The sequence below is a fragment of the Gastrolobium bilobum genome, unplaced genomic scaffold (assembly GCF_033153095.1).
Source record: "Gastrolobium bilobum isolate Gb01-03AN ecotype WA unplaced genomic scaffold, APGP_CSIRO_Gbil_v1 utg42518, whole genome shotgun sequence".
Lineage (NCBI taxonomy): Eukaryota > Viridiplantae > Streptophyta > Magnoliopsida > Fabales > Fabaceae > Gastrolobium > Gastrolobium bilobum.
Window position 1 is genome coordinate 26,966 of NW_026900044.1, and position 12,802 is coordinate 39,767.

General features: G+C 32.1%; 1 protein-coding gene and 2 non-coding genes across 5 annotated transcripts; 1 reads left to right on the top strand and 2 right to left on the bottom strand.

The window, feature by feature from the left end:
• Positions 1-2,651: 2,651 nt before the first annotated feature.
• On the top strand, positions 2,652-9,783 carry LOC133294992 (metal tolerance protein 2). 3 transcript variants are annotated; one of them, XM_061493772.1, is made up of 12 exons: positions 2,652-3,073; positions 3,168-3,237; positions 3,543-3,640; positions 3,774-3,928; positions 4,862-4,977; positions 6,437-6,533; positions 7,250-7,334; positions 7,573-7,635; positions 7,717-7,822; positions 8,631-8,776; positions 9,199-9,287; positions 9,372-9,783. In XM_061493772.1, exons 1-12 carry the CDS (start codon positions 2,720-2,722, stop codon positions 9,490-9,492), a joined length of 1,500 nt encoding a protein of 499 aa, XP_061349756.1. In that variant the 5' UTR covers positions 2,652-2,719; the 3' UTR covers positions 9,493-9,783. The 3 variants fall into 3 exon arrangements, 2 of the variants coding, with proteins under 2 accessions (XP_061349756.1, XP_061349757.1); XM_061493773.1 differs by having other exon boundaries at positions 3,020-3,073; positions 3,168-3,249; XR_009749285.1 differs by lacking the exons at positions 8,631-8,776; positions 9,199-9,287; positions 9,372-9,783 and having other exon boundaries at positions 7,273-7,334; positions 7,717-7,792.
• Positions 9,784-11,269: 1,486 nt separating this feature from the next.
• Positions 11,270-11,347, bottom strand: LOC133295000 (small nucleolar RNA Z155). The gene has a single exon (XR_009749287.1). It is a non-coding gene; the product is annotated as a small nucleolar RNA Z155 (small nucleolar RNA).
• Positions 11,348-11,437: 90 nt separating this feature from the next.
• Positions 11,438-11,534, bottom strand: LOC133294999 (small nucleolar RNA R41). Its single transcript, XR_009749286.1, has one exon. It is a non-coding gene; the product is annotated as a small nucleolar RNA R41 (small nucleolar RNA).
• Between the last annotated feature and the right edge of the window lie 1,268 nt (positions 11,535-12,802).

Sequence of the window (12,802 nt, forward strand, 5' to 3'; positions counted from 1 at the left end):
TATTTTAAGGTTTTATAATTCTTAAGTTACATGAAAATCAAAATTTTATGTTGTAGAGACAAATAGATTAATATATTAAAAAAAATTATGTGTAAAACTCACATCAACACAGAAATCGAAAGGTGAGTAGGAAAGTTTCAATTCTCAGTTGAATCTCTAATTATAAAATCCAATTTTTTAATGGATGAATCACGATAATGCTGAGCCATATTAAAAAATTTCTTATTTTTTCTTTTCTTATGTGGGGATGAGGAAGGTTTTCAAACACTCAATAGATTATGTATTAATGTCACGTCATTCTCATTTTTATTTTTTACTTTTAGTAAAATATAATATTACATGACTTATACTTATTTTTATTTTTAGTAAAGAGTATCTACAGTAGAAAAATAGTGAAGATTTACTCCATTTGGAATTGTTTCCTGTGCTATTTTAAAAATGTGGTATAATTATGGAAGGAGACCTACCCTTTCAGACTTTCAATGCTGCTCTCTCGTGTATGAATGACATTTTTAATTTATTTTTTTAAAAAAAACTAAAATAATTTCATTTTTAAATATAATACCACCCGCATTTTATTAATGCGAAATTAATCTCGCACATCTCTCGTATGCGAAAGTTACATTTAAAAAAAAAAAAGTTCAAATACCCTCCGGTGATTTATCTTTGAATCATTTATTTTTCTATGTATTTTTTTATTATTTATTACCTATGTTTTTTTCCATTCAAATCATTTCTTAATAGCGTTTCTAATTAATTTGATTATTTTACCGATTTTATAAAAATATATTTCAACTACCTTTTGTCATATTCTTCCCCAAACTTTGTAAGGATTTTTTTACCATACAAAATTTCTCCAATTTTATACAAAATTTATAAAATCCGTTTACATTCTCTATTTCATGAAGTACCAAATTGTAGCCTCTAAATAAAAAATCCTACTTATTTTACACCACTTTGTTACCTTCCCATTTAGCAACGAAGCAATAAGCGAATGTCATAAGAACACGTATTTTTTAAGAGAGAGGATATTCTTACTACTAAAATTTTCTACTACCAATTTACTATTTATCTAATCACCATTTCGTGTCACGTGACCACATTACGTATCAAATTTGCTACTACAACTAGCGAATTTCGCCCAATCAACTTTTTTTCTGCAAAAAATATGCCATGTGTCACAAAATCATGGTGAATGTAATTTGCTACCAGTCGTAGTAAATTTCGTTTATTCGCGTGATATTTGAATAAAAAATGTATCAAAAAGTTACACTTTGATCGATGTTTGAGGTAGTTTATAGGAAAAGTAAAGCGGGGGGAAATTGAGAGAGGTAAGATTTATCCGAAGAGGAATTGGGGGATATGATTAATGTTGTCAAAATCAAATTTCTACTTAGAAATTGAAGGGAATGATAGAAATCTATATCGTAGAAACGAAACGAAACATAAAGTTTCTACTAACTAAGGTCAAGACACAAAATTATATATATATATATATATATATATCACGTAGGTTACTACTCAAAATTCAATGAACTATATTATATTTAAAAGATATAAATCACATTATTATATATGACATAAGTCCAAAAACACAAAAAAAAAAAATTAACAACTCTTAAATGAAAATACAGCAACCTCTAGTGAGAGTTTTTTTTTCCAGATAGCTAGAAGAAGATACTGTGCATTTGATTTGAGGAAATGAAAATAGGATTTTTTTTTTAATTTTATTTTACTAAAAAATAAAAATAAAATCAAGTCATGGGTTAAAAGTTGATCCCTTCAATTTTTTATTTGAGTAAAAACGTAAAAATTTATGTTTGTATCGATTTTACGCGTAGTTTTTACCAATTTTTATTATTTTTTGGGTTGATGTTATTTAAATTATTTATTTTGTTACATATATAAATATTAGGAAAAAGTTCATCAATACCTTTGTGATTTACTTTAGAATCACCTATGCCCATGTGATTTTTTGTTTATCACATATGCCTCTGTAGTTTGTAAAAAGTAAAAAACTATTTGCAAACAACAGCGGCATATGTGATATAAAAAAAATTACAGGGACATAAATGATTATGGAGTGAATCACAGGGACATTGGTGAATTTTTTCCTAAATATTAACAATCAATTTTAAATTTATTTTAAATTTTTTAACTCGAACAGTTAATTTATAATTTATCCAAATATGGTTCTAAGTATACTTTGATATGATTATTTGTTATTTCTACTACTAAATAAATTAAGGGTTTTATAAGTATAATGTTATAGGATATAAGAAAATTTTCTTACCCTCACAATAAAGAAGAGAGAGAAAGTGAAATGATGTAAGAGAAAAAAGAATATGTAGATCCCACCTCTTAATTGTGTGTGTAGAGAAATTTTATTGGGTCATGTAACATGATATTAATAAAATCCATAAATTAACTGAAGATATAATCTAATTGAATTATTATTTTGTATTGTGAAATATAAAATTTTTCGGGTTAATATTATTTAAAAATATATATCAAAACGAGCCCTTTGGGAATGTCGATGACACGTGTTTACTGCGCATGGTTGAGTTGGATTGAAATTGAATTGGAGTTCAAGTTGTACAGCATAGATACGATTCTTTCTGGGTGCAGTGCAGCTATGCTATCATCAACAATTACGCAGAAAAATTAAAAGTCAAGGGAGTGGAAGCCCTAGTTTATTACTATTGGAAGAAAAAAGAGAATGAGATTTAGATTAAGCAATCTGAATCCCATATACAAAACATGCATCACAACCCTTTCCTCTTCAAAATTTCTTCCCCCTGTTTTGGAATCACTGAATTTGTATTGTTTTGTTCCTTCTCAAAACTCCGCTTTCAAAATCCCAAGGAGATGGCATTTTGGTCATTCCCACCATGATCATGATCATGATCATGATCGTGATCACCACCTCCCTCACTCTCAGTTTGAGGGAGAGAACATTTTCCGGCTGGGTCTCGCCGCCGACATTGGTTTAGCCGCCGGAAAAGCCTTCACCGGCTATCTTACCGGTAGCACTGCCATTATCGCCGATGCTGCCCATTCCGTATCCGATGTGGTAAAACTCACTCACCGCTTCTTCTTCGATGGTTCATAAGTGGAACTTAACTTGTCTTTTCCTCATGTATCGTTTTGTGTCTTTTGTGTTGCAGGTTCTTAGTGGCATAGCTTTGTTGTCTTTTAAAGTTGCCAAGGCGCCTAGAGATAAAGAACACCCATATGGTCACTTCATTTGTATCTACACGCTACTCCATTTTTCTCTTATGCATCAAGTTACTGTTTATTATATATTATGTAGATGTAGTCTAGGGGTTATTTGGATATGATTGGGTTGCTTATCTGTTAGGTTACATGAAATATTGATCACATTATGCTCTTTTTCTCCCTTGTTATTTTGTTGTGATTACTGATTAGTCCGGTGCTTGCCATTCATATGTTATTTACTATGTTTTATGAGGACTTCTTCTTCCCCCTAAAAGGTTTCTATGTCTGGTATGGTCACATTTCTCTGTCATTGTATATCTCAGGACACGGTAAATTTGAGACTCTAGGAGCTCTTGGGATCTCTTGTATGCTTTTGGCAACTGGGGGTGGCATTGCATGGCACGCAGTGGACATTTTGATGGTATGGCTTGAATATTGAAATTCAAACTTCAATCTCGTTGTTGCTTGACTTATTCCCTTGAACAACACCATTTAAAGAAATATATCCCTAGGCGGCTGTTTGATACTTGGAAGTCATTGTTATGCACGTGCAGGGATTGTTCTCATCTGGTCCTGAAGTGGTTAGCCAGGCATTGGCGCACGGGCATGTGCGTAGCCACCAAGATGGTGGACATCACCATGGAATTGACATGGATCATCCTATCCTTGCTTTGAATATGGCTATTGTGTCAATATGTGTTAAAGAAGGGTACTGCTACTACTTAATACTAATATCTACCAGGGTGAGGAGGTTCTAGTACTCCTTATGCCTACTCTAGTCACCGATGTCCTGTGTCAATTTGACTAGTCCGTCATTGGGTGGTATCTGATGCTTTTCCACCTTGAGTATAACATATGAATCAATACAGTTTGATGTGATCTCAAGTCAATAAGGGAGATAGGAAAGGAAAATCACTAAATAGGAAAACTGGTATGTACAAGGGCTTCCTTGTCCTTTTCTACCTATTTTGACAACTTAACCATGGAAATGGTATTTGGCTTGATTGAGGAAGCCTGGCCTCACAACATAATTGCTTAGGGGATGAAATTCGCTGATGCTTTCATTCAATAGAACAATGATTTAAATATCAACTACAGAACTCAAAGAAAACTGTCCACTACCAACATGCTAATAACTACCCATATGCTACTCCCCAATAGCCACTACCTACGGTTACTAAGTGCAGTAGAATAAGTCAAATACAATAACTACCAAGACGAAGTCAGATTAACAGACAGAGAATACTATATCAGAGAATATAACAGCTGGTTTCCTGACAAAACCTTTGAGAATAACGTTTAATTGAATAAACCCCTGAAAAAATTAACTAAGCTATTGTTTTAGTTATGTTGGCCCAGCACTTACTTTCTTAGGGAATACATCATTGTGGCCTTTTTAACTCCTTGACCTTTCCTCATTTGATGAGGTCTAAATTGAATCTCTTAAATTTTGTTGGGCTTCCAACAACAGAGCCTAGTAATTTGAGCTCCTTTTCCTTTGTTCCTGTCCTTTATTGATGGCCTCTATGCTTTGATTAACATGTCCACTACTAGGTTTGTGTTTTATATTATTTTTGGGGAGGGAGCATATTATTTCTGCTCCAAGACTTCAGTATCTATAGTTGCTTTTGTAAATATGTAGGCTTTACTGGATAACAAAACGAGCTGGTGAGAAGCAAGGTAGTGGACTGATGAAAGCAAATGCATGGCATCATCGTGCAGATGCAATTTCATCAGTAGTTGCTCTCATTGGAGTTGGTAAGGAACTTGGCTCTTTGAAAATGTTACTCAGCTCAGTTATTTGGTATAATGTGCTATGATACTGGCTTCTAGTACAAGTTATGTCACCAGTCAAGTTTACTTGCTTACAATGCATCCATAGGTGTTTTGTTGGATTAATATTAATGATCAATTGTAAATCACGTATGCTATTAAAATAAATTGCTTTAAGTTTTTTATGGACTTCTTTCTAAAAGAAAAAGTGGTTATTTGTATATCTAACGTTAATGGTATAATTGATATTTGACATTTTTTTATGTGTTGAGATTTATGAAATCATGCACTGCTTTTGTTCATTTATTTATTGGTACCCTACCAGTGGATTTTCTGATATTTTTATTTTTATTGTTATTATTGTTACCTAAATTGACATAACTAAAAGAATGGTCACCCATCTTCCCGTGGCTCTGAGCTCAACTTTTTTTATTTAGGCACCTAAAAGGGGAAAACCCTGGTGAACAACGCTCCTCGACTTGTGAGGGTAGGGGTGAGGGACGAATGTACGCTGTCTTACGGTCTTACCCTTACATTTTTGTAAAGAGATTGTCTCTCTGATTTGAACCCATGACCTTCTAGTCTCAAGGAGCAACCTTACCGTTGCTCCAAGGCTCGCCCTCTTATTTAGTCAACTCATTTGATTTAATTGAAGTGATCAGATGCTGCAGTTTTGTTTAACGTTATAGCATATTAAAACAACATATAACAAGTACTGTGTTTACTGTCTACAATCCATCATTGATGTTTCTATTATTTAATTGCTCATTTTGAGTCTTTTTTGTCTACAATACATTATCATAGTATCTTCATCATTGACAACTATCTGATATTGCATCACATTTTACCATCCAATGTCTTATTGGGCTTTTTTTTTTGTTTTTGTTTTTGTTTGAGTAGAATGCATTTTTAGTCCTTAAAAGATATCCATTATCAATTTAGTCCTTTAAGAATTTATTTTATAAATTTGATCTCTCAAACTTCAAATCCCCTATAATTTAGTTCCTCGATCCATTTGAGTTTAACAATGTTAACATAAAATGCTGACATGTTACAGAAATGCTCGCATGGCTTCATAATACTTGAATATTGAGGGATAATATTCAAATATTTAAGTGAAAACTTCAAAATCTGTTAACGGTGTTAGATTGAAATGGATGGAGGGACTAAATTATTAGGGATTTGAAATTTTAGAGATCAAATTGATTAAAATTAATTCCTATGCAAATAAATTGATAATGGATGTTCTTTTAAGGGACTAAAAACGGGTTTACTCTTTTTTTTAGTCTTTTGTAAAGACTGCAGACTGTAAGATGCTATGCCTTTACATAAGTATACTCTGCATTGCACAGGATTTGTTTCAGGATACTTGATCCATTCATGTTTTGCATTTTTTCCATACATTCACAGATTCACTAACCATAGATTTTTATCTCCATGTTAGGAGGGTCTATTCTTGGAATGAAGTTTCTTGATCCACTTGCTGGACTTTTAGTCTCAGGCATGATTTTCAAAGCTGGAGCTGAAAGTGGTTACCAAAGGTACCTTATTCATTGTTTTCTGTTCCTCCTCAATTTATCACTGCTGGCAAGTTTAACTGGTTGTTTTATACGTTACTGAAACTGTTTTCTTTACCCTGGTACGTGTATCCATGTCAAACCCATTTTTGAACCGAAGTTAAACATATGGACACTTGGTGTAACCCTCATTCAAGGATAGAACAAAATATTTAACAAACCTATTGTGGACATAGATGTGTACTGGATACCTTTAAATTATATTATATTTATCTTGGAATTGAAAGGTTACATACATCAATATATTGAATATGGCATCTAAATGTAGTAAGTCTACTTGTTTTTCCTTATTGACGTGGAAAACATTCTCGTTTGATGAAAGCTTTGTCATTTTGGCCTGATCCCTTAATAACACACACATGACATGTGTAAATTGATGGGTTGTTTCTTTACTACTCACTGATGAGCCCAATTAAATATGATGCCTAATGTAATTATTTGATAATTTCAGACGTAGAGTTTACTACCTCTTTCTCAATGCTTAATAAAAATTGCAACTTGGGAAATTATTAGGATAATAGAGAATACAAATGGTTGAAAAGTAACCTAAAACGTCTAACCACTGGGGTTAAACTAATTCTGCCTAAAGCAAGGGGGATGGGAAAAAGTTTCTCCAGGCAATTTTGACCACGTCTAAACTTCTAGCACTAATTAGCTTGTTGCTTTTGATCAATCATCAGTATCTTGGAATTGGTGGATGCAGCAATTCCAGCACAACATTTGGATCCTATTAAACAAACAATTTTGCAAGTTGATGGCGTCAAGGTATTTTTTTGTGTGGCAATATTCTTTTTTAAATATAATTTTGGTATCCTTGGACTTTGCATATAGTTTCTTTTCTAATGCCATCCTATTACTTGAATAAATGTATCAATTTCTGCTTCAATTTTTCCCATGCACTTTAACCAGGTTTTCATTAATGCTGTTTTGCTTATGAACATATGTACTTAGATGATATTCTTTTCAGTTCAATGTTTGAAATGTTTTTTGAACTTTTATACAGGGTTGCCATCGCTTAAGGGGTAGGAGAGCTGGTTCATATCTGTATCTTGATGTAAATATTGAGGTTGGTTTTCCTGAAATTTATATCGTTCGTGTCACATGCACTATGTATCACGAGGATTTACTTGTTAGTTTTACCTTGCAGGTTAATCCTTTTTCTAGTGTTAGTGCTGCACATGACATTGGTGAAAATGTTAGACATCAAATTCACAAGTCTCATCCTACTGTGGCTGAAATTTTCATACACATAGGTCTGTTTTGTAGTTTTACAAATTTCTTACATTGGCCAAGGCAGAATCTTAGTTATTTGATATCACAGTTTTTTTTATATTGATATTATCAACATAATTTGCTTTGTACTTTTTTCGTTCAGCACATTTCTCCTTTATGTCCACATTCAGGTCCAAATAATGTGCTCACTTCTTAGTATCATATGTGTACATAGATTAATATACAGATATATTACTTTTGTATCTGCATGAGTAATACTAAGAACTCCACCACAGTATTAAATTGCGTAAGAGTTGTAGTTGTTTTGGTTTTACTACTACTATTCACTTTGCTGGCAGGTTAGTTTTGTTGCCTATTGAACATTAAATACAAGTTTTGAATGATGCAATTAAAAGCTGATATATGATGGACATTCCTGACAACTTCTGTGTTCTACTACATAACTGAGTCATCTGAAATTTATTCTGTCCGTACCAATAACCTTTATCATAATCACTGTTGAAATATTGCTTATGTAGAGTTAATGCTTAAGCTTGTTATGAGTGTCAAAAAGCAGAGTTAAATCTGTTTCCATCTAGGTCCGTCTCTGTCTCTATCTTTTTTCACAGACTATAGGTCTGTGCATTGCAAGATTGTGCCTTTTTTTAATAATCATGCTGCCTTTAGCTTCAAGTTGCAGCCTTATGACATCTATAATTCACTTATTGCCAATGATCATATTGTAATGAGGTTTTCTGAAACCTAAATCACTTTTTGTAGTGGATGTCATATGTTATACTATCTTGTATCTTTTATTCTAAATTTTTCCTATTCTTAATTCTCTTATAGATCCTGCAATGGCTCATGTTTCTCCCTGCACAACAAATGAGCAAGATAGTTGGGATGGAGACATGGACCAGAACAGTATTGTTCCTGCTGGGGATAGTAACGTTGAAGGAATTGTTTCTGATATCATCTCATCAAACTTTCCACAGGTAAATATCTTTATGTAAAAACCAGAAGACAGTCAAAATAAACATCAGTTTGGAATTTGATGTGGATGGATAGGTGGACTGCTGGCACATGACATAATTAGTTTGAATAAAATCAATTAGATTATATTTTTTAAATTTTTGTCTTTGGGGATTCTTTGGTTTTATTGGTTAGAACTTAGAAGTCAATGAATTATTTTGCGATTATACAAGTTCTCTTAGCCGTAAAATTTGGGAATTAAATGGTTGCTACTCTCTTACTGGTATCAGTGTCACGTCTGAGTTTTTCTGTTCCAATATTAATTGAAGGTGGCTGAAAGCTAGAGGATCAGGATTCCATTGTCAATGGAATTTGAGTTGATTTTTGAAGTTAGGTTAGAATAACTTGTATTTTCAATGTTTAATTGTCTGAAGCTGGTTTTCAGATATCAGTTGAGCACATAACACGCCACATGTTTCAAGGCAAGATTGTTCTTCAAATTGAGGTTTCCATGCCATCTGATATCCTAATTCGGTAAATTTTATTATCTAACCTTATTGAGTTTGATTTTGGATTTGGGTGAGTCTCTCATGGCAACATATGCTTATTCACGCACAGAGATGCAATTGAAATGGCAAAGCAAGCAGAAAAAGAGGTTTTGAAGGCTATATCAAATATAAGTCATGTTGGCATTCAGCTACGTCTGGGGCAACTATTTCCACAGATGAGTCATACATAGAACCATCCAAGAAGTTGGAAAGCAGATTTTTTGCAACTCCATGCATCCTCTGAGTATGACTGTAGTTAAATTGATTAATAACAATATTGCAGAGACTCATACCTAGTCTGATACAATTATATAGCCAATGGCTTTGAGGGTTCAACCGTGGCGGAAGGTTAAGGAGACCAGTTTTAAAACTTAATAATTAATTTGAGCCCATTGGAGGGGTTTTTTTTTTTTTTTTTTTAAATTTAAAATGAAAATAATTTACTTTACCAGACTGCTGAAAACACTGCTGAGTTCCCTCGGAACCTGTAAAATTAGTGAATATGGTTTAAGTAATGAACTCGCTGGAATTAACGGGTTTTTAACTGCAGATTTATGTCTTTGTTGGCACCTTGTAAGTTCAATGTTTCATCAAACCTAAAACATATTTCCCCTGCTGCATTGATTAGCGTTAGATGTTTTTGCTTACCCGCTCTACCCCAATGTTAGCATTAAAATTTTTTGCTACCTAACATGTGAATTAAGTAACTTAATCTATGTTTACCAAAAAAAAAAGGTAACTTAATCTATTCTATGATATTTTTGTAGTTGGTTAAAAGCATACTTGGAAAGAAATTATTTTGAAAAAAATATCTTTTTTTTTTTAAATAAAAAGTTTTGGTATATGTTATATTTATTATCATTTTTTCTTATTACCTTTTGTTATCAATTTTATTATCGTTTGATTAAAATCAAATATTATAAAATAACATCAAGTGAAAATCATTAATTTGATTTTAATCCAATGATAAGAGGATTTATAATAAGAAGTAAGGGAAAAAAAAAACATGGGAAGTATGACCTTCCCAAAAGTTTTTATAATTATTTTTATTGCAAAATAAGTTAATCCAAATACGTTATATGTACTTGATAGCATTGGAACATTGCTTTTTATGAGATATGCATAATGTGAAAAATATTGTCTTTCAAATAATGAGATGGCTTAAAAATTAGGGAAAACCTAAGAAACATGTCATTCACATTTCATTTAACCAAAATGATTTAGTCAATTAGTCACATTATTCATTGTAAATTTAATTACTTAATCATTTAGTTTAACTAAGTACAAATAATAATGTAATTAATTATTTTATCAGTTTTAATCACTATTTTATATCACTTTGTTTAGACTTTAGGCTTTAGGAATAACTCAGAATCCTCCTTTGTCAAACGAGGAGTAGGTAATAACTCATAAATAAGTCTTCTGAACTGATTCAACTATTAGTGCTTGATTTTTAAGATTTAGGTTTTAATTCTAAAAAAATAAATGCTGGTGCCTGGTAGAGTACTACAATAACATACTTCAGTCATTCGAGTTTAACCGTAGGTCAAAATTTAATAAATTAAAATAGCTTTTGAACTGAATTCGCTGTTTTAAAATAATATCTTCCATTCGCAATATTTTTTTATTTTGTTTGTTTGTTTGTTTACAAATCGAGTAAATTGTTCAATTTTTAATTTTTTTTATAGCTTATATAAAATTCGTAAGAGTATCTTCTTATGGCCGAACCAATGCAAACTTTACTAAATAAAAACCGGAAATTAAACTGTAACAAAGAAATTGAAAAAAATATTAAAATATCATACAGCGTGTTAAAAAACCATTTTTAAAAAAATATTAATAACGTTATCGAATAACTTAAAATTCGTTGCAAAATTATTATTAAAAAAACCTGATAAACAGAGAGAGAAATATAAAATCAAGTAATTCCTGTGAGAAATAAATAATGGATATATGAGAGATGAGAGCCATTGATCAGATAATTGTAGTCTGAATATATTAAGTCGACATTTAAAAAATTCAGAATAGGATATCATCACTTCAATGGCATTTTATTCATTCAATTCGCTCATCCATCGTAACAGACACAACCGATAATTAAAAAAGAAAAAACAAAAGAAGAAAAAAAGAAAGAGTTGAAGGCTCAGAAGGATCCATTGGTAGTTTTGTAATCATAAGGGAGAATTCTCTACTCCCTCATAAAATAGGTAGTTCTTACCATCATTGCCTCCAAAAACACTAACACAAATTTGATAGACAAAAAAGTTGTAAAAAAATGAACATCGAGAAAACGAAGAAAAAAAACGAAGGTGAAGTTTACACAAAATTATATTCTGAAGTTAAAATGGTGGATTCTGTTGTATAAATAGAAAGAAGCGATCTACTTAGGGTTAGGGTTAGGGACTTCGGGTTTTCGGCCTGTTGCTGAACTGTCCTTCGGGCTTCGTACACATGGGCCTTTCTTCAACATGCTGATCTGGGCCTCCTTTTTATAACTTAGACCCATCAAACATTATGCTGCATTTTTTACTTTTCAAGGATTATGGATTACATCAATGATAGGACTGGTCGGGTTTTGAAGAAAAATAAATAAATATATTCGAGCCAATTAACTATTCTTAGGTTTAGTTGGAATTATGTTCCACCGACACCAACATAGAATACGGGATATAATAACCTTCACTAGTAATTGTGGATTTAATATTGAAGAATGATTAGAAATAAAAGAAATAAAGTCTCCTTTGGTGAAAAATGAGTTAAAATGACAGTTAAGGGGTAAAAATGCGGGGGTAAAAATGCGGGTAAACAAAGTTACCCAAAAAGTGAAAGTAAAGTTAGAAATATAAATAGAAAAATATTATAGTCCATTGGGTAAAGTTTGGTAATAAATGGAGGTGTGTAGATAGATAAGCTTATAGCCAGTTAAAGTAACTTAACATTTTATAAAGTGTGACTCCTTATTTCTTCCAATTCCTGCGCGCGCCTTTGTCTCCTTCTTCTTCATTGTTTGTGAATAGTAAGCTCCAAAGGAAAAGCTTGATTCATCCAATTTTAGCCACCTAAACCCTTCATGCCTTACATGAAAATTTATGTAAACAACTCAAGGAATCCATTGGTGTTAGTATTTTGGAGTGGGGTTCACTATAGAGAGAGAGATTTCTCCTCCTCTTTCATACGGGTACTGTTCATTGTCCAAAAAAATAAGGTTTTTGGATGATCCAATGCTTGGAGGTTGATCCTTTGGTTGCCTAAGAGTGGTTTAAGGTAAGAAACTCTATTAGTATTGGTTGAATATTTGATTTCTAAGTCTAGGGTTCATGAACATATTTGTGAAAAATGTGAAATTTGAAATTTGAATTAGTCATGGATTATTGATGTTTAGATATGATAATGTGAGATGAATATGTACATGTATGGAAATTTGAAAAAAAAAGAAAAAAAGAAAGAAAAGAAATCCTCTTGAATCTCTCCTTAGGTTTCGGCCATGATGCTCCAAAGGGG

Excerpts from the sequence above, each read along its gene's own strand:
- LOC133294992 (XM_061493772.1), top strand. The coding sequence starts at position 2,720 with ATGAGATTTAGATTAAGCAATCTGAATCCCATATACAAAACATGCATC. Across the intron at positions 3,641-3,773 it reads ACGCAGTGGACATTTTGATG|GGATTGTTCTCATCTGGTCC; the intron begins GTATGGCTTGAA and ends ATGCACGTGCAG. Across the intron at positions 7,335-7,572 it reads TGCAAGTTGATGGCGTCAAG|GGTTGCCATCGCTTAAGGGG; the intron begins GTATTTTTTTGT and ends ACTTTTATACAG.